The 27101-nt window shown below is 45.7% G+C and overlaps 1 protein-coding gene across 1 annotated transcript in view; it reads left to right on the top strand.

Annotated features, from left to right (window-relative positions):
• ATRX (ATRX chromatin remodeler) overlaps positions 1-27101 on the top strand; it is a 1771102-nt gene that overhangs the window by 408699 nt on the left and 1335302 nt on the right. The window contains exon 10 of the mRNA XM_086918408.1: positions 11633-11699. Coding sequence (XP_086774534.1) covers positions 11633-11699 — 67 coding nt within the window. The remainder of the gene's footprint in view (positions 1-11632; positions 11700-27101) is intronic.

The raw sequence follows: 27101 nt of genomic DNA, 5'->3' as shown, positions 1-27101 counted from the left end.
AAGCTCAGCCCTTGAATCCAGAAGGATTGCTGAAAAACTAGTCCTACTGGTAAGTAACCATTTTGTTACTTTTCTTTGGTAATTCTTTTTCTGGTGGATATGATATCTAACCACAGATTACGCACTAGCCTCCCAACTCTCCATTGCTTTAACTAGTCTGTGTTAGACATGTAAAAAGAACCCAAATTAATAATCGGCACACTGACAACAAATGTTCATGCTCTGCTTCTGAGGTTACAGAAAGGGAAAGAGAAAGGAAAGTAACATCAGCCTGCAGGATTGGCACCGCTTTGTCACCCCCAATAAAATTGTATGTTTGGTAGCACATCACCCCTTGACAAACCCCAAATATCAGCCAGTGAGGCAAAGAAGGAAGTGCTGAGCTTTGCTCTCCCCAAGGGTGAGGAATTCCCTAGACATTCCCTTTCTATCTTTGTGCATTTACTGTATTTCAAGGGATTCAATTTTCTCTTCACCTGGATTTGTGCTAGCCATAGCTTAGCCTGGACTCTTCAAGGATTTATTTCTTTTTTTTTTTTCACTTGGCCCAAGTGAGAAGGATGCAGTTGCGTCTGACTAGGAAAAGGGGTTGGTCTTCAGAATCTGTTGCTCCTTTGGGTAGCAAAAGATATGTGATCATTTTCATGTCAGATGTCAGATTTCAGTAGTGCTTGGACCCTAAGCATAATCCTTCTCACTATGATATCTATCAAACTTTTGCTTCATGAGCCCTAAAACCTCATTGGAGGCTTTTGCACCAAGCACTTTTAAAAAGGTTGCGCAGAAGAGGAAACATAATATCTAGAGCACTAATTCTTTCTTAAAAACACTCAATAGTATGCCCCACTCGCAAGATGTTGAAAAAGGCCCCAAAGCACTGTGCACCTAAAACTCCCAAGAAAATCCACCTCATCAAAGGCTGACCGAGTTCCTCCTGAATGGTTCACAACAGTAACCTTCTAATCTATGAAAAAAGCAACACCGTTGTGGAGGATGAAATTCTTAACAACCACTTAATCTTCCTCTACCCTTGACTGCCCCCTCAGTGACAACTCCAGCAACGACTGAGCTGACATTGACCAATGCATTGTCAATGACAGCCTCATTGATCATAGTTGTGACATTTTCACAAATTCATAAGTGACCAGTGACGCATGCCATTGCAGAGTCTGATGCTGTCGTTTTTTCTTCAGTCAAGGAGGGACAGGGTTGAGCTATACCTAAGCCATTATTGGTTTTAGCTCTTCCTCCAGACATAATCAAAAATTGATTTTGAAAGCACAGATTCCCTTAAACATCTGAGACAATACAACATAAACTAGATTGTCAGTAGTGGCAGCATGCATCAGAGCCCTGGGTCAATGTAAGAAGAGCATAACGTCTTCTCAAACAAGCTTTGCTGTGGTGCTAATATCTGGAAGAAAAAAACTGTGATAGATTCCTTACCTTAGAATTACCCCCAGGCATCAGACTGGATCCGGGGAGTTTTCGTCAGCAGTACCCCTGCTAGTTAGAAGGTGGCGTCGTTTGACAGCAGCTCCGGCATCCTTGTCGGGCCCCCAAGGATCCAGGCCTGATTCCTGGTCGACACCGGTTGACCTAGTTACACCTCCATCGATGTAGACCCCACCGGCACCACCTCCGACGTCGCCCATGGCACCGGACTACGTTGCCACAGGTTTCAGCCCCGACATGGACACTGAGCCGGAATGGCGTCGCTCGTTGCTGATACCGACACCGATGGGCCTTTCTACTCCTATGTCCAGCCTCCTTATTTTTGGCATGTACATCAGCCTTCGGTGGAAGGGGAGGACTGGGGAGGGGTCTGAGGACCCTCTCACAGCTTAGTGTGAGTATGACCCGGACTGGGCAGAGGTATTGGGGGATGCCAGTGTTCTGGACACATCCCCTGACCTTGGCATGCTCACTCCTCCTACCGTGGCTACGATGGAGGGTGCAAGTTATGCGGCTGTGTTGCGTAGGGCGGCGGAGGCCCTCAACCTCCAACTCCCTACAGAGGCCGTCAGGACTAATCTCCTGACAGAAGTGCTTCAGCCGGCTGCTACCTCTTCGGAGCCACTGCTGCCTTTTACGGAGACACTTTGACGTTCTTTGGGCACCTGTTCCAAGCCCAGCACAGGGGCTCCTATGGATAGGAATGAGGCCCAACCCCATTTTTCTCTCCCAATACCACACCCCTGATGGCATGGTTGTCCAAGCCTCGACGTCCCAGAGCGCAATCCCTACCGCACCCCTGGACAGGCAGGAAATCCAAGAGACTGGAACAATTTGGGAAGATTTTTTCTTGTGTCAGTTAAGGGCTACGGTCTATGAACACCGCATGCCTTTTGGGCCGCTATTCCCATTCTGTATGGGATACGGTGGCACAAATGCTGCCTCAATGTACCGAGAAGGCGCGGTCAGTGACCTCAAAGGCTATTGCTGAGGGGAGAGATGCAGTCAAGTTCACAATACCATGTGGCCTTGACACCGCCGACTCGCTGTGCAGGGTGATTTTCCCGACAGTGGCATTCTGCCGACAAGCCTGGCTGATGACTACTGGCTTTTCGAGGATGTCCAGAACACATTTATGGACATGCTCTTTGATGGCATTCGCCTTTTTGGCAACAAGGCAGATAGTGCGTTGGAGCGTTTTAAGGACTCGCGGGCTACGGCCAATTCCTTGGGCCTTTCGGCCACTGGCCTTCCTCGGCCTTCTGCTTTTCGCTCCTTTCATGGCTACGGAATGGGCGCCCCAACACATTCGCTCCAGAGCCGCAGCCGCCGTAGCAGCAGTCTCAGCGTGGCAGCACCCGCAGAGGCGGGTGAGGGGGCTAGCGGGCGGGTCGGTCTACTTCCACCCCAACAGCCACTGCCCCAAAACCGTCCTAGCCGGTCTTTCAGGCCCATCAAACGCCAGTGGGCGGCAGGATTCGCCATCACGTCCCGCACTGGAGCTTCATCACTTCAGACAGGCGGGTTTTACAAATAGTCCGTAGGGGCTACCCCCTCCGCTTCGAGACTACCCCTTTAACCATGCCACCCCAGTACAACCACATGTCGGGGGATCACTTAGCACTTCAACAGGAAGTAGCTGCCCTCTTGGTGAAGGGGGCCAACGAGCGCGTTTCTGCACCAGAAGTAGGACGTGGTTATTATTCCCACTAATTTCTGGTGCCCAAGGACAAGGGCCTGCGTCCTATCTTAGACATCAGGGACGTCAATTGCTTCCTCCGGAAGGAGAAGTTCAAGATGGTAACTCTAGCTCAGGTCTTGTCTGCTCTCGACCCTGGAGACCGGATGGTAACGTTGGACTGGCAGGGCGCATATTTCCACATTCCCGTCTTGCTGGCCCACCGGCGTTACCTGCGATTCACAGAAGGCCACGAGCATTTTTCAGTTTACCGTGCTCCCCTTACCAGCGCCCCTCGGGTGTTCACGAAAGTGATGACTGTGGTCGTAGCTCATCTGTGCAGATCAGGGGTTCCAGTCTTCCCCTATCTCGATGACTGGCTGCTGAAGGCGGGCTCACCCCAGGTTTTCGGCTCCCACCTCCAGACTACGGCCGACCTCCTGCATTTGCTGGGGGTTCTCCATCAATGTGCCGAAGTCACACCTGATTCCCTCTCAGAAGCTCCTCTTCGTCGGCGCGGTTCTGGGTACGACGCAGTTTCGGGCCTATCCTCCCGAACTGCGAGTCCAGGATATTCAGGCTAGGATTCTGATCTTTCGGCCTCTATCCTGGGTTTCGGTCAGGATGACCCTGAGGCTGCTGGGCCTCATGGCCTCCTGCATCCTGATGGTCACTCATGCCAGATGGCATATGCGGGGTCTCTGCAGTGGGACCTGAATTTCCAGCATCAGGGAAACCTGTCTTATTACGTCTAGATCTCGGAGGGCACTGCACAGCAGTGGCAGTGGAGGCTCATGAACCGACTTTGGGTCCAGGGCAGATCCCTCTTCCTTCCCCAACTGGAGCACACAGTGGTGACGGAATGCATCCCTCCTGGGATGGGGAGGCCATTTGGGAGAGGTGGAGATCAGAGGCCTCTGGTCTCCGGCAGAGTCCAGGCTCTGTCAACCTTCTGGAGCTTCGGACGATCCGACTTGAACTGAAAGCATTCCTTCCCTCTGTCGAAAAGAAAGTGATGCAGGTGTTCACAGACAACACCACCGCCAGGCGAGTTGGGGTCATGGAGCAAATGTCAGGAGGCCCTGCGCCTCTGGACATGGCTGGAACAGCAGGGCATTTCCCTGGTGGTTCAACACCTGGCAGGTTCATTAATTGGGTTAGATATTTTCGCCACCGAAGAGGACTCCCAATGACAGTAATTCTGCGCGTTGGGATTTCCAAGGCAGCACTCGGCAACGCTTTTCGTCGCAAGTGGAGTTGCGGTCTATTGTTCGCCTTACCGCCTATACCACTTCAGCCCAGAGTGCTGAAGAAGTTCAGGCGTGACCGGGCCCAAGTCATTCTTGTGGTGTCAGACTGGGCTCGAAGTGTTTGGTATCCTGAGCTACTCAGTATGATGATCGATCCCCCGATCCGACTGCCTCTTCGGGAGGATTTTCTGTTGTAGCAGCAGGGGACGGGCCGCCACCTGAACCTGTCCAGTCTCCACTTCTTTGCCTGGAGATTGAGCCGGGGCAGTTGATTCTTACCTCCTGAAGTCTGGGATTTCATTCTGGCAGCCAGGCGTCCCTCCACTAAGTTTGTATACGCCTGCTGATGGAACAAATTTATGTCATGGTGCACAGCAAAGGCTGTAGATCCTCTTTCTGCCCCTCTTTCAGAAATTCTTCTGTTCCTTCTTTCCTTCGCCCAGCAAGGCTCTGCTCTGGGCACTATCAAGGCTACCTTTCTGCTATTTCGGGCTTTCTCAGGCTGCCTGATCAGCCCTCTCTTTTCAAGACATGTGTTGTACATAGATTTCTCAAAGGCATTACTTCTCTTTTCCCTCCTATTCCTTTTGTAATGCCACAGTGGGACTTCAACCTGGTTCTTACATATCTAATGTGCTCTCCCTTTGATCCTCCGCACAGCTGTCCTCTTTGTTTGCTGACCTTCTAGACTCCTTTTCTGATTGCCATCACCTCTGCCAGGAGAGTGGGTGAGCTCCAGGCTCTTTCTTGTAATCCTCCTTTTCTATCTGTTCCGAACAAGGTTGTGCTCATGACACATCCATCCTTTCTGCCAAAGGTTGTCACTACCTTTGACATCGGGCAGACCATCACTTTGCCCACCTTCTTTCCACCTCAGCTTCTTCTAGAGAGGAAGAGAGGCTCCATCGTCTTGACTCAATAGGTGCACTCTCATTTTACTTGAACCGCACACAACAGTTCCGGGTGGGTGACCAGCTCTTTGTTGGCTACGTTGGCGCCAAAAAAGGTTGGACTGCACACAAGCGGACTATCTCCCAATGGGTCGTCTTGTGTATTAAAGCCTGTTATTCTCTGGCTAAAAAGGAAGCTCCGTTGCGGCTGCGTGCCCATTCCACCAGGTTGACGGCTGCCACTACAGTGTTGGGCCGTGGTGTCCCCTTTCAAGACATCTGTCAGGCAGCTACTTGGGCCTTGCTGCACACTTTCACTAAGCACTATTGCCTAGACAGCCAAGTCAGGAGAGACTAATGCAAAAAGAACAATTGATGGACCGAATGCAAACCAATGTCATACATTCACCCTAGTACAGGAATCTAGGCCTAAATCCATAGTTTTTTTTGCTCACCTTGCCATTCCAGTTTGCACCCAGCATATGTAATTCAGTCTTCACCCTGCGCCCAATGGGAACAGTCCAGCCCGAAGTGCCTGGCCAGGTCCTCCCTGGACTGGAAACAAGCATCCTAGGATCGGTTTCGGGCTTTCAGCCATCATCAGTCAGGATAGCTTGACTCCAGTGGCATGAGTAGCACGGAACCCACGGCTGGGCATACCCGTCCCACTCTGGTTGATTTGCATATGGCAAGGTCTAAGCTGGGGTGGCACGGTGAGCAAAAGAATGATGGATTTAACCCAGATCACTTGACTGTGGGTGAATGTTTTGATTTGTTATGCATTCCGTCCATCAATTGTGTCTTTTGCTTTCTTGCTCTAAGTCTGGAGAGACTGCTTCTTTGGCCGTTCTGTTCTCTGTGACTTCCTGGTGTGATCTTTGTTCGCAGACCCACCACCGGGGTTGGTAATGCTAGGGTATCTATTCCAAGGTAAGGAATCTATCACTGTTTCTTTTAGATGTACAAGTTACCTACCTTCTGTAACGATATATCTGTAAAACATTAGTAGTGATAGATTCCTTACCACCCCACCCATCCTCCCCATTTTGTGAACTCATTTCTAGGGTTACAGTAATCCTTCTCAGGGACCCAGTTTCAAGGCACCAGTGGTCAGTATCTTGCATGGCTCTACGTTTTTTTGTGCGTAAAGTTGTGTACAGAACTGACAGCTCCCGAAGGCGGCGGCTAAGTAGCTGCTGCAACGTCATCTCAGCGACCACAACGCCAACAACTGACGCGGAGCCGCACAACGCCACCTTCTGACGCGCAGGGGCACTGCTGACGAAAACTTTCCAGATCTAGTCTGACGCCTGGGGGTAATTCTAAAGGAAGGAATCGCACTACTAATGTTTCTTACAGATCTATCGTTACCGAAGGTAAGTAACGTGTTCTTCCAGAAAACCTCAACATAGGTCTCCTTTCATCTGACAAGTCAAGTTCGTGACCAGATACCTCCATGGAAGGCTATGTTTTCTCACAGTAGCTTTCCGTGAAATGCGTGTGATCGAATGAAAAACAATTCCTCTTAGTCTGCTGACAGTGCAGACTAAGAGGCATTTACTGTCTATGCCTGTGGTTGTTACAGTTAAAAATTTTACTTTTAGCCTGCCTGTAATTGCATATTTTATCACCTGTGTTGTGTTTTAAATTTGTGGTTTTCCCTGCCCATGATTGCCTCCATTTAGTCTGTTGAATTGTGGGATTTGCAGTCCAACCTCTGTAGATTGTCCCTCTCATTCCTTGGTGACAATTCTGTTATCCCTCCAAATTTCTCCTTTGCTCTGTGCTAAGACCTGTATGTTAAAACGGTGCATTCCCAGCCACCATTTTGTGTTCACAAGCCAGTGAAACTAGCCTCCCCCTCCCCCGCCCCCTCCCCCTCCGCCTCCCCCTCCGCCTCCGCCTCCCCCTCCGCCTCCCCCTCCGCCTCCCCCTCCGCCTCCCCCTCCGCCTCCCCCTGCCCCTCCTCCTCCCCCTCCTCCTCCTCCTCCCCCTCCTCCTCCCCCTCCTCCTCTCCCTCCTCCTCTCCCTCCTCCTCCCCCTCCTCCCACCAGCAACAGGGATTTTTCTACATCAGGGCCTTAGCACTTCGTTTTTTGGCCAGCAGGGGGAGTAAAGCTTCATTCAAACAGTATTGTTCGATTTCAAGTTAGGGAGGCCCTTTACCTGCTGAAGTCCAAAGTGTGGATTTAGCCTGTCTGTCTCCTAGGAGATTCTGAACAGGAGAAGCAGCTTCCAACTCCCTGGCCAGCAAACCTTGTCTGAGGTCGCTGGGACCTTATATGGTCTGCTAGTGGTTGGTACATGTCTACACTGAATGGTGGTTGTGTCTGGTGTTTCTATTGGATTAGGGTTTATGTCCTCATTGGTTTGGTATTTGAGGGTTCTGATTGGTTTCTGGGTCTGTGATTCAATCATTGTAGGGTTGGGACTAGGGCTAGGGTTTCTATTGGATGTAGGGACTAGGGCTTCCTATGTTGTTGGTTGTTGGGAGTAGGGTGGGACTAGGGCTAGGGTTAGACCTTTAATTGGAAGTAGCGATTGGGGCTTCTGGTGTGATTGGTTGCTGGACTAGCTGTGTGGGACTTAGAGGAGGGTTAGGCTTTCTATTGGAAGTAGGGACTAGGGCTACATGTGCCATTGGTTGCATGGACTTGTTTTTGGGAGTACTGGTAGGGCTAGAGCCTTTATTGAACGTAGAGGTCAAGGTTTTTGAACTGATTGGGTGCTTGGACTAGGGCTAAGATTGGCTGTAAGGTCCTGGTCTCCTATTGGTTCTAGTTTTTAGGGCTAGTGTTTTTGTGATTGGATAGTGTTAGGGCTAGGGTTCCCATTGGCTGAAGGTGTCACCTGATTACTAGGGCTATAAAAAAGGCCAGGCTTAGGGCGTCTCAGCCCGGGCATCGAGGCTAAGGGCGGAGAGGACAAGGGCAGTTTCCTGTTTGAGCCTGCTAAGGGCAGAGAGGACAAGGGCAGTTTCCTGTTTGAGCCTGCTAAGGGCAGAGAGGACAAGGGCAGTTTCCTGTTTGAGCCTGTTAAGGGCAGAGAGGACAAGGGCAGTTTCATGTTTGAGCCTGTTAAGGGCAGAGAGGACAAGGGCAGTTTCCTGTTTGAGCCTGTTCGAGACTGGTCGGGACTAGGGCCAGAAATACTGACCAATATACATACCTCCTTTATGTAGCTTTATACTTTAAATGTACTCATGGATCAATATATTTATCACTTTATTCTAATTTAGCAATTCCAATGCACTTCCCTATTTCTCAGCCAATACTTCGCTCAATATATCTTTTAGCCCAACCTTCTGACTCATCTCAACTTCTTTCTAGTACTCTTTCCAGTGCACTATCCTATCTCTCATCCTATACATCTATCAATATATCCTCTACATGCACTCTCTCATTTATCCCAAACCCCATCCCACTACTATGATCCCCAAAATAACCCTTTCTAGACTCTCCCTTACACTACCCCTCATTGCATCATCTGACACCTCTTTTACTATACCAATCCCCCAAAACAAACCTTTCTAAACTCTGCCCTCTTTTCTACCCCTCCCGAACCCTTCTCAATCCAAATAACTGACTAACATATCCACCACTAAAATGACTTTGATGTTTCATCATACTAATTCAATACTAATCCTGATGGATTCGGATGTACCATGTTACAACGCATACTATTACAACTACCTACCGTTACAATGCGACCATTACAACGCATACCATTACAACGCATAGCGCTTTGAGGTGCTGGATAGTGGTAAGTATAATTTACTATTCTAACTCCAGTCCCCGTGGACCCTAGGGAAGGTGTTGGATAGTAAATTATACTTATTCCCTATCCTAGAGCGCCCCCCAGCGCAATGCGTTGTAATGGTATGCGTTGTAAAAGTCGCATTGTAATGGTAGTGCGGAGTAAAAGATGCGTTGTAACGGGTGTATACCGATGGATTCCAGAGTAGCGTGCTACTTGCGCTTCAAAGCCCCATCAGGGGTAGCAAGCGCTATATAAATACAAACCTCTTTCCCTTCACTATCCTGCCACCCACCCTTCTCTACCCAAATAACTGAAAAACATATCCACTACTCAAATTACTTCATATTTTACTATACTAATTTTCAAAACAAATCCTTAATGGGTTCCGGAATGGCGTGCTACTTGCCAGAAAAGCGCTTCAACATCCATCAGGGGTAACTAGTGCTATATGAATGCAAACCTTTCTTCCCTTTTATCCCTCCGCTATCCTTCTCACTCCAAATAACTGACTAATATCCATAACTTAAATGACTTTCATATTTCGCCATACTAATTCACCACTGATCCTTTATCGGCTTCCGGAGTAGCATGCTTCAACACCCCATCAGGGGTAACAAGCGCTATATAAATACAAACCTTTTTTCCTCCTCTATCCTTCTGCTATCATTCCAAATCCAAATAACTGACTAACCTATACACCACTTAAAATGTACTTGCATAATTCACTATACTAATTCCACACTAATCCTCTATGGGTCCCGGAGTAGGGTGCTACTCGCCGAAAAAACGCTTCGACGCCTTGTCAGGTGTAGTAAGCGCTATATATATGCAATTACAATACAAAACAATTCAGAACATGTAAGTGCGAGACCATGCACTCTGCCGAAGGAAGCACAACTCTGAGACTGGGCAGTAGAGAATAGCATAGATATTTCTTTGGAGTGCACCCCAGGGTCTCAAAACGGATAGATTGCTCCCATGAGTTGGAACGTCATCACAAACAACTATAGTTTTCCAATCCAGGAACTAGCAGAACAAAATGCTCATTCTGATGAGCATGCACTGCCAATGAGGTTCCAGAAGCAATGCCTTCCTAATAAAGTCGCTGAATGTCTTTCCTTTTGCTTTTCTGTTTCCTTCTGTACCCACAGCAGAGCAATACTAAGTTGTGCTCGCTGATATTGTTAGCCACAGCAACGACGCACGTTTGGTACACTGACCTAAACCAGCTGTCCCAAGTTCTGCTGATCCCACTGAAGATGCATTTTGTTATTCCTTTCCAGAAGCATTGGGCAAAGGCTGTATCACAAACCTGGCAGCGTGTACCTTACTACCTAGAATTCCGATATTAGTATGTTTTGGCCACTTTCAGAGCTATTGCGGTGCAGACACCTATACCTGCTACTACCCAACACTATAGTGCCAACTTGAAGCATTTCTTTCTAATGTTCAAAAATAAATGACTAAATCTGATTCTGTGCAACCACACCAAATACTTCTGTATCTACTCCATTTAGGCCTAAAATAATGCTCTGTCAGGGTTTGGCTGGCAGCAATAACCAGGTTCAGAAGGACAGTGGATGTGCCACCTTTGTATTCACATTGAACCCTCAAATACTGGAATATCTTTTTGGGGTTTTCTTTCCTTTGTTAAGCCTAGCAGAACTATTAGAGCTGAACAGTGTTCAGTCTGCTGATGCTGCTGCCTCATGAGCCCATCCATAGAGCAGATCTCAAATACCTCTATGGACGACAGTGCTGCCCCTAGCTCTCACTTCAGAAAAAGTGGCTGAAGCTCCAAGCATTCACTATAAAGGAACCATATCTATACCTCCTTAATGAGCCACCCAAAATTCATGCTCCGAGTACACATCCAGTTTTGGTTGAATGAAAGTCATTCTAGATTTTTTTGCTTCTCCAACCCATGAACATCAGCTATGAGTACTTTACCTTTATTTGCTGGGCATTAAGTTTTACATGAACAAAACCAAGGATATGCGTTAATCAGAGCTACTCTTCCTCTAAATTGGCTGCCCAGGAAGAGATTGCCTATTCTTTAAAAATGGCAGTGTCCTATTGCCGCAGCAAAGCAAAGTGCTTTCTTTGAGACTGGTTGTTAGGTGCCTTCTGCTAGAATGATGTCTGAGACCACTGCACTCTGTGGGTAAGTCACACCCATACATCTGCTGAGCAGCAATGGGTAAAAGCAGGTGCACTTTAACCATGCACTACTGGCTGGAGAGGAAGCAGAAACCAATTCCTTCCACTTCAGCTCAAGTTTGGGTAGTTTCAAATTGGGTGGATGTGCTACTAAACATGTAATGTTGTGCATTTGTAATGTCGTGCATATGGCAGTTTCCAGCCAGCCCGACAGGGAATGATTTGAGCATGTGAATCTCTGAAAGACTCCAATGCTGGAGAACTGGTGTTACTTGTAAATAACTGTCTTTATTTCTTTTCTGCAATGGAATATTTATTTGTTAATATATTATGTAAATTTTATTTAATTGGGGCACACTAAAATGCTATTGGTTGCAGGTTGTTTGTATTAGTTTAGTTTTCACTCATCGACCAAAACATTTTTTTTAACATTTTTGTAGGAGATGAAGCCAAATCAGGGCCTACTGCCTTGGAGGACGATGATGACGACGATGACCCCGAGAATAGGTATGATTCCATCTGTACGGACTTTAAAAAGATTATAACACACCCTAGGCGTGGGCCTAAAGCAAAGCAACGGAACATCAAGCAGGTTGTAAAAACACGGACTTCCTGCCTTATAAAGACTCGCTCTCTGGTCGCAAGCAAGTTTGAACGTGTGGCTGACAAACTAAGGCCAAAACACTCAAAATGATTTTTAAAAATCCATTTGTTTACACACCTTGCGTAGGGTGTGTTATAAATGCACAGTAGCACTGTCAATTATTTCCAGTGTTCTATTTAAGTTTTCTTTGCCTGTTATTTACCTCAGCAGGTTAATGTCCTGTACTATTTTTTTTAATGGGCAACCAGACCAGATAAAGTTGACTGACTGTACATATGCAGGTTCTCTTGACAAACTAATTGTTACTTTTACCCATTTTCTCCTAATTTTAATTGCTTTTTATTTTTTTACGAATACATACCAAAGATTGTGCAAAATTGAATACGTACTGTAAAGAAATGGTTTTGTCATATTCAATTGTTAAGTACTTTTATAAATATTTCCAGAAAGATTTTGGTAGTCTATTTTTGCTAATTATTTTGAAGCAATAGCGCAGTTTCTACGCTATGAAACAGAGTAAAGTTGAAAGTGTGATTACCAATGGCTGACCACTACCAAAAACTGGTGGAAACAGCAGCAAATGTTTTCATCATGTTCGCAACTACTGCATTTGAGAATTATTGCATATTTAAAATGCAGTGCTTTCGCTGTATATTCAGCTGTTGTCTTCGGCCTGACTGCCCACATTGAGTGGCATAAAACGTCAGATTTTTAAATTGTCTCAGCGGAACTTGTATGTATTAAACTCGTGGCTGTGTCACGTACAGGTGTTGAAGTCACAGAATGACATGTTAAGCCAGAAGCAATTTTGTAGACCGTTTACAGTTGAGATACTGCGAAGTGTTTTTGACCTCTTTCTGCCTAAACCCGAGGTATTGCTAATTATTTAATTGTTGAAGATCATCAACTACTTTAGTTGAAAATGAAGGATATTGATAAATAAGGCTTATACCTAAGGCACAATGTGGTGACATAGGGACTGGTTGAGAACTCTGGAAATTATCTGTTACAGGTGCCTATTCTGTTGGCTTTATTTGCTCATTGATGTTTGGGTTTATGTAGATTATAACTGTATGAGTACTTTGATATTGCACATCCCCTCTTAGCACAATCTTGAAACTAAAGGGAAATCTAACTGTTTCAGCTACATGATAGTGACTAGACAGAGGAGGTAGAATTACTTTTCTGAGTAGTATTGGGGTGAATCCTGTTAAGCGGTTTAGTGTGAATGTTCACCTTATAGAGCTACCTTTAGGGTATCATTTGAATAAATAAAATTGACAGAAAGCCAAGCACTTGAGGCTCAATGTGCATACCTAAATTACGTTGCACACAGATTTTACATAGTTGAGCTGTTCGTTTCTTCTACTTTGTGTCAGTAGTGCATATAATGCAGTAGAATTATGGAGGGGGTTTCAATTGTGCATTTATTGGCAGAGTAGACATATAATCTGCCTTTTTTGTCCTGCTAGTTTCTGCATTGATTAACAAGTCACAATATGGGAATCATTTGTTAAGTAACGCAGTATTACAACAGGGCAAGTTTTAATTTATTTTTGTATTGTACATGCAGCGATTTTGAGCTGTCAACTGACAATCTATTTTATATAATTAAATTGGATGATGTGTTCCTAATGCCTCATTTGTATATCGAAGTGGTAAAATATAAACCGTTTAATTTCTGTAGCAAAATTTTATATTTTTAAATCTCACATGGGTAAAATGCTTTAATATATTGCCAACAAAGGTTTATTAGTGCAAAACTGTCTAGTTTATGTGGAATGGTTAGTTTGGTAAAATCATGTATGAAAGTATAGACATTACAGTATTATCATTTAGGTGTTACCAAAGGTGTAGCTGTTCTTACTATTAAGGTGAAAAATCAACTGACCTAAAAAACACGTTTTGTAAATTGAGCATATTTTATTTGTATTGGGTGACATCATTCTATTAATTTCAGTATTTCATCAACCTACTGGGCTATAAATCTGGCAGACGTACTGCCAAAATAAACTAGTTACCTTGCTATGTTTGGTTTTGCCCAGAATTCTTGTAAGTCTCTAGTTAAGACAGATTCATCCATGCACTTACACAATTCTACTAAACCGACACTTGAATCCTGTCCTCAGATGCCCTGAAGCCATCTTCTAATCAAGCATTTGTAACTGGGTCTTAACATGGCAATGCTGTGATCTTAATTAAATTATGTATGAATTGTTTGCTGCTTCTCTTCCTCTAAACTGGTACTGTTAAAATGTTTGCGGTATTTGTCTTCAAGGTGGGAGGATGGGAACAGTGTTTTAATGCATAATGCTTTCAAACATATTATGAATGCAATAAATTTTTGTAAAAATGTCTTGTCCTAGCATTTCATTTGCATTGCAAGGGTAGTAGTTCTTGCTTTTGGAAAGGTTGTTAAAGGCATATACTTTGCGGTTTGTACTGCATTTGCTTTTAATTTGGAGCTCTCGAAAATGTTTCTTCTCCTTTTTACATAGTCTATTGCTATGGTAAATCAAGAAAATTGAAAGAATGGTCATTTTCTAAAAAATAAATCATATATATATTTATATAATTTTTTACTACTGACAACGTCAAGTCTTTACCAATTTTCTGAAGGTATATACGTTTTTTTAAAAATGTTTAGCAACTTGTATGTTCTCATACTTTCAGGTAACTGCCTCAAGTTAACTGCTTGCATTACAACAGAGCAGTTTGTGTACAGCTTTACTTTCCAGTATCTTGTGTTATCTTGCTGAACATAAAACAAACCTCCTTTGTTCCCCCAGTTTCACCTGCTACCCTTTTACTATTCTGATCAAATCCTTTTAGTCACCTTTCTCCCTGTCATTACACAAATGCCCTTCCCACAAGCTATGTGACTGGATAGTCCAGCATTAACCTGAAATATCACTTGCCCCAAGCATGACAATTTACAAACAATTTGGGCATCCAAGACATGAGCTGATCACTCTTGATCTCCATCAGGTATACAGGTACCATGTAAAGCACTCGATCTGAGTTTGCCTTGTGCCTTCATGCAACCAGCATAACATTCTTGTAGATTGCCCCAGCCATACTAGTCCATTTTCATGTAATCTCCTTCCCTCAAACACTCAAGATAGCAGTTGTACCTCTTTTTCCTTATACACATCCTGTATGTGTGATAATCGGATTGAGAGACACTACGTTCATTTTGGGTGCTTGAGCAAGCTGTATGAAATCATTCCCATTTTACCCATAAGTTGGCCAGCATGGGTCCAGCGTCTTACTGAGCAATTTAAGCTGGCCCTGGATGTATTATCAATACCATCTTTAGCACCCACTATTGTGTTTGTAGAACAGTAATTTTTCATAAAGAATTGTGCCTTAGAAGCCGTGCATTTGGTAACTAATGTTAGTCTCTCAATATTTTGGACCTTTAGGAATTGGAATGTCTGAGAAATTTTCTAAATGCTCTATGCCAGTTTTTCTGGAATATCCTATTTCTTTAAACATGTTCTTGATCGTGTGTCTTTTCTTTTTTTTTTTATCATAACTATCGAACACCAGTGTCTTGTTTTGTATATGTGAACCTCTTACATTCAGGTCAAACATTTAAAGGCACAAGTTGAAGCGATCTGCCCAGCAGTTCCAATCCTTTTTACATAATTTATGCACCATGTTTTTTCCCTGAAAACTTGAGATTATATCAGGTTATGTCACCATGAAGCCATAAAAGATTTTTCTAGTACAGTTTTTTTTTTAAACCTAATTTGTCCCAGAATGGAATGGGTGATGCATGAATTGGACTTTCAGTTACATTTTAGCCTTGCTTATTTTTTTTAGCAGAAATGGCCCATGTTTGTGTCCAATGACATTGTTTACCTAGAGTGAAAGGAGTGTTGCTGACACCAGTTGTAGTCACGTGTGGTGTTGGCTTCCAAAGGGTCCTTCTATCGTATCATTGTTAGTTTTTTGGCAAGTGGTATTTGTCTGGGTTGTGGTGACATGATGTGCTGTGCCAGGCCTTGAAGCAGCAGTGGCTCTGGAAAAGGTTTTGCTGGCAGCCTCGTATTGCATTGAATGAGAAGACTGTGGCTCTTATTGGCATGCATATTTATAGCACAGTTTTAATTCTCACCAGAGAAGCCTCAGCTTTGCACATTTTATTGTAGAGGCACTTGTGAAATAGTCCCATGGACTTGGATAGTAATCCATAGCATTTCTTCTCAGCAACACGTCCCTCAAGTGCCTGTAAGAATATTTTGTGTGATGGAAACTAGGAATGTTCATCAGTTGTATATTTGTACCAAAGGTGAAGCTCCTTTGTGATGGATGCACAGCCCGAATCATACATGTGATAATGTGCCATTCTGTTGAAGGTAACAATCCAATAAGCTTGGTAATGCAAATCTGCCTGTGGGTGCTCATATTTGCTAGCAGTGGTGCTTCAATATATCCAAGAGTAGAAGAACTGGTATGTAAACTAGTGAATGCTTGCACAATATTGCACCATCCTGCCTTGGTATGGACAGCATCTATTTTGAAGCCAGTTTCCATATTGCCACACCATGTAAAGCCACTGTTGCAATGCCAGTTATCATCTTGCCTTTCTTTTTGCCTAGCGCAGTAAAAGCCATTGAAGAAAGTCAGTTTACGCACCCCTCTTTTGCTGGTTCTTATTGTGGAGGTAGCAGGAGCCATGTGGAGTTTCTCCTGCTGAGCACTTCCCCTTACTGCTCATATTAAGCCAGCATACAAAAGAACATGCAGATTGAAACTGCTCCTACAACACATGATGTACACGTGCTGTAGAAGATGTAAGACCCAAGTAGATTATTATTCTTATAGATCCCTACATGAACTAATCAATAAAAGTCCGCAAGTGAAATGGTACTGCCTTTATAGTGCATATATGCATGTGCTTTATAGAAAGCAGCTTTACTATGTGCATTACTGACTCCTTACTGACTCCTCGATCTTTTGTCCTTGTTTTTCAAGTTTTTATTTACTTTATTTGTCTTTATTAGTGTTTAACAAGTTATACAGACAGTTAACTTTAAGAATAATGTTACATATTGCATTTCAATTAAATGTATTCGAGCCACGTTGGGTGGGGTACCAAGAAGTAATATATTCAACAAAAATAAACTCAAAACAATATTAGCATTTTATATATGTGTCAATAAATTGTAGTGGACAACTAATGGATTGCTGATTTTTCAGGGTTGTTAAGACTCGTCTAGCTTGCATTAATGGTCCGAGTCCGACTGAATAATATTTTGTTTTTAGTTGTTGAGGGAATTCCATAGTGATGAATGGATTTTGTAAATTTCACTTTTGTAATCTAAATAGAAATCTCGACTAGATCAGCCTCATGTTTGTGAGTCCTTCCTTTCAAGAGCTGAACATGTGGAAGATTGTCTTATTGGTCTTTGGGCTGCTGAAGAGTTCATTTATGCACATTTCTGGGCTTTCTCATTAACCAAAGTGAAGATTGCAGTGTATGATTCTCATTTGCCTGGAATCCTTTAAACTGGTGTGATGGGCAGTAGGACAAAAAAGTTGTTCTGCCATTTAGGAAGCTTATTTCATCCTGAAGATAATCTTAGTTTGAAGGACCACTGACTAGGTCGAAGTGTTGATCTAAACAGTATATGTATTTTTGTCAAGTTATATAATGTGAATTAATGATGCAGGAGTTCAGAGCACCATACATGACTGTTTCAATTACCCAATTGTGCAAGATGCAGGCTTTGCCCATCTACAATAATGAATAAGTCTATAAGCTTTCATCTTTGTGGTAGTAAGTCTTAGCAGCAACAAACAAGGGATGTGGCTCACATGGATCCAGTAAGATCCCCTTATATTGGCACCAGTCCTTCCAGTTTTTTTTAATAAACTGAGTTTTGTGTGGCATTGCAACAATCTCAGTCTAACCCACCAACATACTCCCCCCCCCTCCCCTTCCCCCCACAAATATGATCCACTGTAAGCAGCCATACAATAACAGAGAACAGTGCACAGCCCATCAGTCGGAACACTGTAGTCTAATCCACAAGTGTTCCGATGCCGCAAGCTAAACCACGCTAGCCTTAACCACACATATGCCTTAACCAAGCATGTTCGTAGTTACGGCAATGCACGTTCTAGCTGTTGACTGCATTGTACTGATGCAGGAAGACCTCGCAGGCAGAGATCCGCAGTGAGGTAAGTGGGACTGGGGATTGGGTTGGGGGTAGCTTTGTGGTCTGGGGGGTGGTTCGGGGGTAGCTTTGTGGTCTGGGGGGTGGTTCGGGGGTAGCTTTGTGGTCTGGGGGGTGGTTCGGGGGTAGCTTTGTGGTCTGGGGGGTGGTTCGGGGGTAGCTTTGTGGTCTGGGGGGTGGTTCGGGGGTAGCTTTGTGGTCTGGGGGGTGGTTCGGGGGTAGCTTTGTGGTCTGGGGGGGTGGTTCGGGGGTAGCTTTGTGGTCTGGGGGGGGTGGTTCGGGGGTAGCTTTGTGGTCTGGGCGGGGGGTGGTTCGGGGGTAGCTTTGTGGTCTGGGGGGGTGGTTCGGGGGTAGCTTTGTGGTCTGGGGGGGGTGGTTCGGGGGTAGCTTTGTGGTCTGGGGGGTGGTTCGGGGGTAGCTTTGTGGTCTGGGGGTGGTTCGGGGGTAGCTTTGTGGTCTGGGGGGTGGTTCGGGGGTAGCTTTGTGGTCTGGGGGTGGTTCGGGGGTAGCTTTGTGGTCTGGGGGGTGGTTCGGGGGTAGCTTTGTGGTCTGGGGGGTGGTTCGGGGGTAGCTTTGTGGTCTGGGGGGTGGTTCGGGGGTAGCTTTGTTGGATGGAGTGGGTTGGGGTACTTTTGTGGGCTGGGGTGGGTCGGTTTTTTTGTGGGCTGGGGTTGGGTCGGGTTTGATTTATGGCCTGGGTCGGAGTATTTTTGTAGGCTGGGGTTCATGACTAGGCTTCAGGGCTGGGGGGGTCAAGGGTAGTTTTCAGGGCTGGTGGGGGGTCGGAGTCGTTTTTTAAAATCGGGGGTAAGGTAGTAGGCCTCGGGGATTGGGGGACGCGAATGGGCAGGGTGGGGAGGGGACGGGGAGGTCGTAGTTTAGGGCGTTTGGGAGGGGCTTGCGACCTTGGCCACGCATACTCCTTTACCATTATTTCATTTACCACTAAATTATGTGGTAAAGGAATGCGTGGTTAAGACGCTGTCGTTAATACAACCGCGTTGTTTAGGCATGCGTGGTTAGGGAATTCGTGGTTCCGACATACAACCACGGGCAAAAATGTACCGCAAGCCTCCCAGATTCTTGCATGTTTATGGGGACAATCCTTCCAGATTTTGCAGTGTTTTTGCGGCAGCTTCCTGCTACAATTGGTTTTGCAAAGCTCACACAAAAATCCAGTCCCTTTCTCCGACCTTCCATTGTTTGGTGATTGCCTTCTTTCGTCTTTGGCAACGAGAAGTCTCAGCCATCACATTGTCATTTTGTATCTGTTTGAGTCCACAATGACGTTTAAATCGAAGATCATGTTGGGGGTCTGCTTTCTACTTCCAGCTGAAACTCTTGTTTACATTTTTTTTTTTTAAGTACTTCTCTTTAATGAAGTTACTTGCTGGGCTTTGGTGAATATTAGCCTTAAATAATTTCTTGATTTCAATTAATAGATATAAAAACATGTACTATTATCCCAAATGAAGACTAAAACAAACAAGTTAAAAAAAACTATACCTCAGACTCTAATCAGTTTACTACTTCAATGTTGCTATATAGTGTGATGTGAAGTATTCACAAATTATCCTCTTGTCACTACACATAGCATGGAACCAACCTGAGTTGCAAATTGGTCGTCTGTGAACCTTTCAATTTTACATAGTTAAAGCATGGGACTGAATTATTTTTTTGGGTGCTCACAGCAGATTCTGGAACTTTTGTGCTCCTGCTTGAAATTACAAACCCAAATTTGCATATTATAGTAAAGTGTTAATTAAAAATCAAGTACCACTCAAGTGTACCGTCCCGTTTTACTTTCGGATACTGAAAGTAATCTCAAAGCCCAAGTATATTTTTATTGCTCACTTTTCAGCCCTGCCTTTTCTTATGTTCACCATCTCTGGGCAGCACTAATGCTTTATTGCATTGCATTCAAGATGTTTCAGTCTTCACTCAGTCAACTCAACATGTACATTTGAAGACACTTCCCCACTGGCTGAGCAAAAGCACTTGTCCCTTAAGTCCAGCAATGTTCAAGCACTCGTGCATTTCGGACTTCAGACAGTTTAAAAAAGCCAAAGTAACACCACTTCTTAATAAAAATAAACCAACTCTCAATAGGTTGTTATAATGAAATATTGCCACAGTTTTGTGGTCTCCATTTTATTGGGAAAAAACTGGAACAAATAGCTTGCAGTCCATTTCAAAAACTTTCTTGACTTATGACACTAAGGATCATTTTGAGTCTAGCTTTCAGCCCCGACCATGGCACTGGTGAATGGCTTGCACAACAAGTGGGTTGTGACTATAATACTAACCTAACCTTGATGTTTGTTATGACTAAACTGTTCTGGTGGTGTAACCTTGTTTTCCTTATTTCCACATAGCAACCTAAAAAACCATAATCCTGCTAGTCCTTTGCTCCACTTTTTTTTTGGGGGGGGAGGGGGATAGGCGATCTGGTAATGTGTTTTAAGCTTATAACTTGTAAAGGATGGCATCTTGTAAACTCACGTCCTTTCTGTTACTACTGAGGTTCTGCTTCGTAGGATCCTCTCTAGCAGTCATAAACATTGAACATTTTCACCAACCTGCTAATGCGCGGTGTCCCTGGGACACTTCTTTTCCACAGGCTAGTAAAAGAAGCTTCATTAGAAGTAGACTTTTCAAAGTCATTTATGCCACCGCCATAAAGTTGAGCAGGAGGGCTTTTGCTGAGTATTTATTAATGAATAGCTAAATCGGTAAGAGAAACGCAGTGATAGATTCCTTACCTTCGAATTACCCCCAGGCGTCAGACTGGATCCAGAAAGTTTTCGTCAGCAGTACCCCTGCGTGTCGGTAGGTGGCCTTGTGAAGCCCTGCGCCGCCGCTGGCGTTGTGGTCGACGAGATGACGCCCTGGGCGCTACTTAGACACAGCCAACACACGCTGTAGTTAGTTCTTTCTTTTTCTGCGCCAGCAAGCGCAGATCCAGGAAGAGCAGGAACCCCCAGTCAATTTTTGACTGACTTTTTGAGACTTTTTGTCTCAATTTTTCATTGGGTCTTTGACTCCTAAGGGTCAGTTAGGATGCCCGGTTTCAAGTCCTGCGAGGACTGTCACCGTATGATGTCGGTGACGGACCCCCACTGAGTGTCTTTTCTGCCTGGGGCGCGACCACGACCCCAAGTCGTGCCCAGACTGCCGGGCCATGGCGCCGAAAAGTTTGCGGGAGCGGTACCGAAAGTTGCTGTAAGCCTGGTAGTCTGCTCCGCACCGATCGAGGTCCCGGTCCCGTGGGAGGCCGATGGACCGTGCGCGGAGCCATCACCATCGGTCTTCAGTATCAAAGTCTTCGCACTCTGGGTCAGGTAAGGCGATACACTAGAAGTCGAAGAAACAACATAGTTCTCGAACTTCCCCCTCGCGCGTCGCAGCTGAGGGAGCAGGTGGTACCTACATCGCGACTCCGGCAGCGCCTATGCAGTCGTCGCTGGCCTACCTGCCCTTTCCGGGTTGGTCGGCGACTACGGTCCAGATACAAGAATTCTGTCGGCCATGGCTCGCCTCTTTGGGCCATTGGGTCCCGCTGGGGCACCTTCAGGCCCCGCGGTCCCGCATGGGGGTCCTCTCCTTTTACAGCCGGTGGTTTCGGCCCTGCCGATGGCTCCGGCCCTGGTGCCGCGGGACCCTGGCTCTGGGCGTCCCAATTTTCCTCTCCCAGCACCCCACCTCATAGAACTTGGTTGTCCAAGCCTCTGCTTCTCTGACTGCCTTCCCCTCCTCACCCCCAGATAGGGAATCCAAGAAACTGAATCAGTTCAGACAGAAGATTTTTACTTCCGCCTGTTCTGCGCTGTGTTCCGTGAACACTGCATGCCTCTTGGGCCGTTATTACCACTCTCTCTGGGATACGGTGGTACAGGTGCTGCCTCAGTGTCAGGATTAGGCCCGGACAGCTCTCTCCCAGGCTGTTGTAGAGGGGAGAGTCGCAGCAAAGTTCATTATTCGTTGTGGCCTAGACACTGCGGACTCACTGGGCAGATTGATGACGACTATGGCGGTTTGACGCCACGCCTGGTTGAGGACCACTGGCTTCTCTGGGGATGTCCATAACACACTTATGGACATGCCCTTTGATGGCCGTTGACTCTTTGGCGATAAAGCAGACCACGCGTTGGAGCGGTTTAAGGACTCGCCAGCTACGGCCAAGTCCTTCGGACTCTCTGCAGTCCGCCCTCTGCCGCTGCTTTTCGCTCCTTTCATGGCACCGGAAGGAGCGCCCTACAGCGTACGCAACAGAGCCACATGTCTGCGCAGGAACTTTCCCAGCACGAACGTGGGTTCCCCCATGGCGGACCAATGGGCCAGCTGGCAGGTCAGTCCACCTCCACCCCGGCCACCACTGCCTCCAAACCTTCCTAGTCTGAGCTTTCAGGCCTATCAGATGCCAGTGGGAGGCAGGCTTCGCCATCACCTCACCCACTGGTGCTTCATCACATCGGACAGGTGGGTTTTAGAAATAGTCCGAAGGGGCTACTCCCTCCCCTTCGAGACAACCTCTCCAGCCGTACCACCTCAATACCACCACATGTCGGGGGATCACTTGGTACTTCAGCAGGAAATTGCGGCCAATGTTAATGTACAAACCCCAGACAGTTGGGTCCTCACTGTATAGATCATTTTCGAATTTTATGAGGGCCGGGAGCTCTAGCAGGGACACATGAATGGATTGCGGCTAGTGTTTCTTCCAGAGAGAAGACTAGAGCATCATCCGTTCCTAATGGGCCTAGCCTCCCTTTCTATAGGTTCTTCGAACTAAATGGTCCACTGCATAGAGGCATTTGAAATATGACACCCACTCATCAGGCTGTACAGTGAACTCCAATGTAGTCCTATTGGCCACCTTTTTCCAAAAGGTCTTGGCACCTCTATCTGTTAGTGCTTTGTGCAGTGAGGAACATAGGGAGTCTTCCCAATTTCTCTTGGCTAGTTCTATAGCTCGTCTATATCCGCCTCTGCAAGCAAATATCTCAGGGTGCATATTATATTTTACAGCCCGTACCAGTTCCCCCTTGGATTCCCTACATTCCCGGTTATACCACTCTGCATATTAAGCTGTTGCTTTTTAAAATCAAAATTATGGTCTGTACACAATTTGCCCAACTGATCTCTAATCTCGTTGTTCAGGGGTTCGTGGCGAAGGCCCAGTTTCCTCCAGACTATGTGATTGGGTTTTTGGGCCAGCTCTTCCACCACCAAAAAAACCTTGCCTTTATCTGTTTCCAGGTTCCTGCGATTAGCCTCTACCCAGTTCCATCTGATTGTCTTCTACTTGTTAGAGGTAGATAGGTTACCCAAATCAGGCCTGCACTTAACACCAAGTTAATAATCACCCTGAATTTTAAGGGTAAGAATAAGGGCGTTATGGTCACTGTCTATTCTTTAAGCTACCAACATATCATGGAGAGTAGGCCAAAGTTCATTAGCCACCAGGCAATAATCAGTTCTACTGCCGTTGCCAGGGCTGTTAAAGGTGGGTTTGCTCATTATGTCAGATTCTTCCATTTGTGGCTCTCGAATCATGCTGGAAGGTGAGGGCCAGCACCTAGCCTCCTCTTTGTCCATCTCACTGAGTGGAGATCAAGCTGGGGGATTAGCCACTTGCAAGCCCGCTCCTCTGTCAGATCTAGCGGAACAAAGTAAAGTGGTTCAAAAGTACAATTAAAATCGCCGGCTACTAAAGCTGGTATATTATCAGGGAGTTCAGTTAGTGCAAGATCTAGGATACAAATGGTACTGGTTTCCTCCGAGCCATGAACAACTCTATTGTAAACATTAAAAATCCTGGTTTTCCAGCCAAAATGGCGAACCAGAACTACTACTAAAATGTCTTGGGAATCTACATAGACCTGCTTGACTCTAGAGCCCAGGGCGTTTTTGACCCAGATTGCTAGACCTCCCCCGTCCTTTTCTAGTGGCGCTTGTGCTGTTTGAGCAAACCCATTCCTCTGGGGGGTATGCAAACGCCAGGTTTCTTGGAATAGGATCACATCATGTAGATCCACAAAGATACACCAGTCTGGATCTACTAACAATTTGGCGATCCCAGCCACATTCCAATCCATCACCTTCAATAGTCTGAGAAGTATTGTTGTTACTTCAAACAATACCAGGGATACACAGACCTCCCCCCTACCTCACTCACAGGTGGGTTGACTGCCTCTTCCCTCCCTGGTCGGCATTTGGAATCCCACATATTACCTCTGAAAATGTGGCCTGCCTTGGGAACAAGCATACTTCTGGCTGATGTAAAATCTCATTTTGCCCAGAAGCCCCTGGGGCGTCATCTGTTAACAATCCACCTAACAGGGGAAGTCATCCCTGCCTTACAGCATGGCCACAATTTGTTGCAGGCACCCTTTGCAAAGCACCCATCGCGGACGTGAAGTCATCCCTTCTGGTAGTCTATATCTGATGGAAATTGAGGTGTTGACAGTGGGAATTGTGCGAGAATCAATTCACATAAGGCCATTGACTATTGCAATATGGGAAAATGTGACTTTAATCACATCCTTTTGCTTCCCCGGAAATAATAATCTTTCAACAAACTTGATGTCTCTTATAATTGACTGGCAATGACAGGTGGTCCTAAACCAGTAAATTACTTTGTTCTTAAGGGAATCAAGATCTTCGAACCCCTTCCTTTCGGATTTGGGTATCTCCACTAGCTCGATTTCTGCTTTGCTCCCATGACAATCGAATCTACTCACAATCCCCTTTTCAGGAAAATCCCCTAGGCCATACGCAGTATCACACCTTCCAGTGGAGCTTCTCCCATTACTCTCTCTTTACCTCCCACCCTACCCTGTGGAGTGTTCCTTGGTAGTGCAAAGTTGTAGGTATGAACATTATGCATAACACGACCACTAGTGAGGGGTTGGGTAGTAGAGAAGGGACATAGATCAGAGGCACAATATATTGATCTAGCATTGGCTTTGTTGGATGTGCTTATACACATGACATCAGATCCCTTAGTTACACTAGTCAGGAGTTCTGCGCTAGTCTCTGTTTGAACGATTTTGTCACACTTTGTCCTTCTCTTTATGTTGGCAACCTCTAGCCTCAGCAAAACTACCTTCTCTTTCAGGGTCTCAAATAGTTTTTAAGGGCTGAAGTTCGACAGCATAGGCTTTACTGCGATCGCAAAAACCAACAAACTGCAACAGAACCCCATTTTTTTCATGTAGTTTAATACTGCCATTTCGACCTGGCAATATAACCCTTTTTCCACACTAGCCACACTACCCTGGACTCCCTGTGGTGCCTTATTTTCAGAAATGTCTTGAACTTAGGTTTCTGTAGAAAAGTGCCTCTTTCTGACATGATCACCTCCACTTTTTGCGAGGTATTTTATGAGGTTTTGATAAAGTGTACTGGGTTCCTGCTATCCAGGTCCCCAGTGCCAGATCTTTCTCTAGAACTGTACAATTGTTTCCCCAACTGGCCATACCTTTAGCACCCCATAAGTCCCTAGTAAATGTCACTACAAGTGCAAAGGGCAGGGGTACTAAAGAGGGTCCTTAAGGGCTGTAGCATGTTGTGCCACCCTAAGGGACCCCTCACTTAACTCGTGCAGACTACTACTGCAGTCTGCATGTCTTGGGGCAGGGAAAATTGAAAACATGACATTGCATGCAGTATAGGTAAGCCACCCCTACAGCAGGACTTACAGCCCTAAAGCAGGGTGCACTATACTACATTGGTGGACACATATACATGAGCAGATACGCCCCAGTGATGTCCAAGTCAGTTCTTAGAGGTCACAAGTGAAGATGGAAGACATTTTAAGTACTTGTGCTGGACACTGGTAAAGGTAACATTCATTTGCAATGCAATAGGTCTCGCATTTACCCCAGTATGAGCTATTGACATTGTGAATGGCAAAGTCTTTTTATTTTTGTTTTTAAAACGTACATAAGACATTGTCATTTACAATGCCAATAGCTTAAACTCCTGGATACCCAACACGTAGGTATTCTATTGTCTGCAGTGATAGTGATCTCACACCTATATGCAGTGATAGTGATCTCACACCTATATCTGCAGTGATGGTGATCTCACATCTATATGCCAGTGACAAATTCGCCCCTCTCACCAGATTTGCTCACACTAGGTATGGCAATTCCCATCTCTGGTTTTCTGAGGAACTTAAAGCTCAAAAATTAAAGTTACGCCACCTTGAACGCAACTGGAGACGGGGTTACTCCATGGAGGACCGTGCAGAGTATGTGAGGGCCCGCAATGAATATAAAAACGCTATTACTAAAGCTAAGGCTTCACATATCTCCGAAAGAATCGACTCAGCCTGTAATAAATCCAAAGAAATCCTTAGAATCATGAATGATTTCTCATCTGATCATAGAATACTTCCCTCCCAGGCTCCAACCCAAGACACTTGTAATGCGCTTAATACTTATTTTATTCAGAAAATCGCTGACATCAAGAACGCCATCTCTCCTTCCATTCCCTCTAGTCCCTCAGACTCCTCCCCTCTCAACCCTTGCACCTTCACTCAGTTCCCAGCTATCACCCCTAGTACTCTTACTGAGATCACAACTCGTATTAAATTGGGTTCTCCCAAGGAATGTTGCCCCCCCCCCCGGTCCTTAGGGCAGTTTTCTCAGCTTTACCCGACAGCATTCTTCCCCTCCTGACCACCTCCCTAAGTACTGGTACGGTCCCCTCTGTGTTCAAACAGGCCATACTAGCTCCCCTCCTAAAAAAAGCCGGAGCTGACCCTGCCAATTCTGCTAATTATAGGCCCATCTCCCTCCTTCCTTATACCTCTAAACTGCTGGAGGCCCATGTGACAACTTGCCTGTCGGCATTTATAGAAAGCTCTGGTTTCCTGGAACCTAACCAGGCAGGCTTCAGGCCAGCTCACTCTACCGAGGCAGTTATTCTAAAAGTCATTAACACTCTTCGGGAGAATGCCGACAGAGGGTCCCCACAGGCACTGGTCCTTCTGGATCTCTCGGCCGCGTTCGACACGGTGGACCATGACATCCTTCTCCACCGTGTCGGACAAGCAGGCATCCAGGGCCCTGCACGGGATTGGATTAAGTCCTTCCTTTCTGGCAGAGT

This window comes from Lissotriton vulgaris, chromosome 4_1 (assembly GCF_964263255.1).
Source record: "Lissotriton vulgaris chromosome 4_1, aLisVul1.2, whole genome shotgun sequence".
NCBI lineage: Eukaryota > Metazoa > Chordata > Amphibia > Caudata > Salamandridae > Lissotriton > Lissotriton vulgaris.
This window is presented reverse-complemented; position numbering and strand designations above follow the sequence as displayed.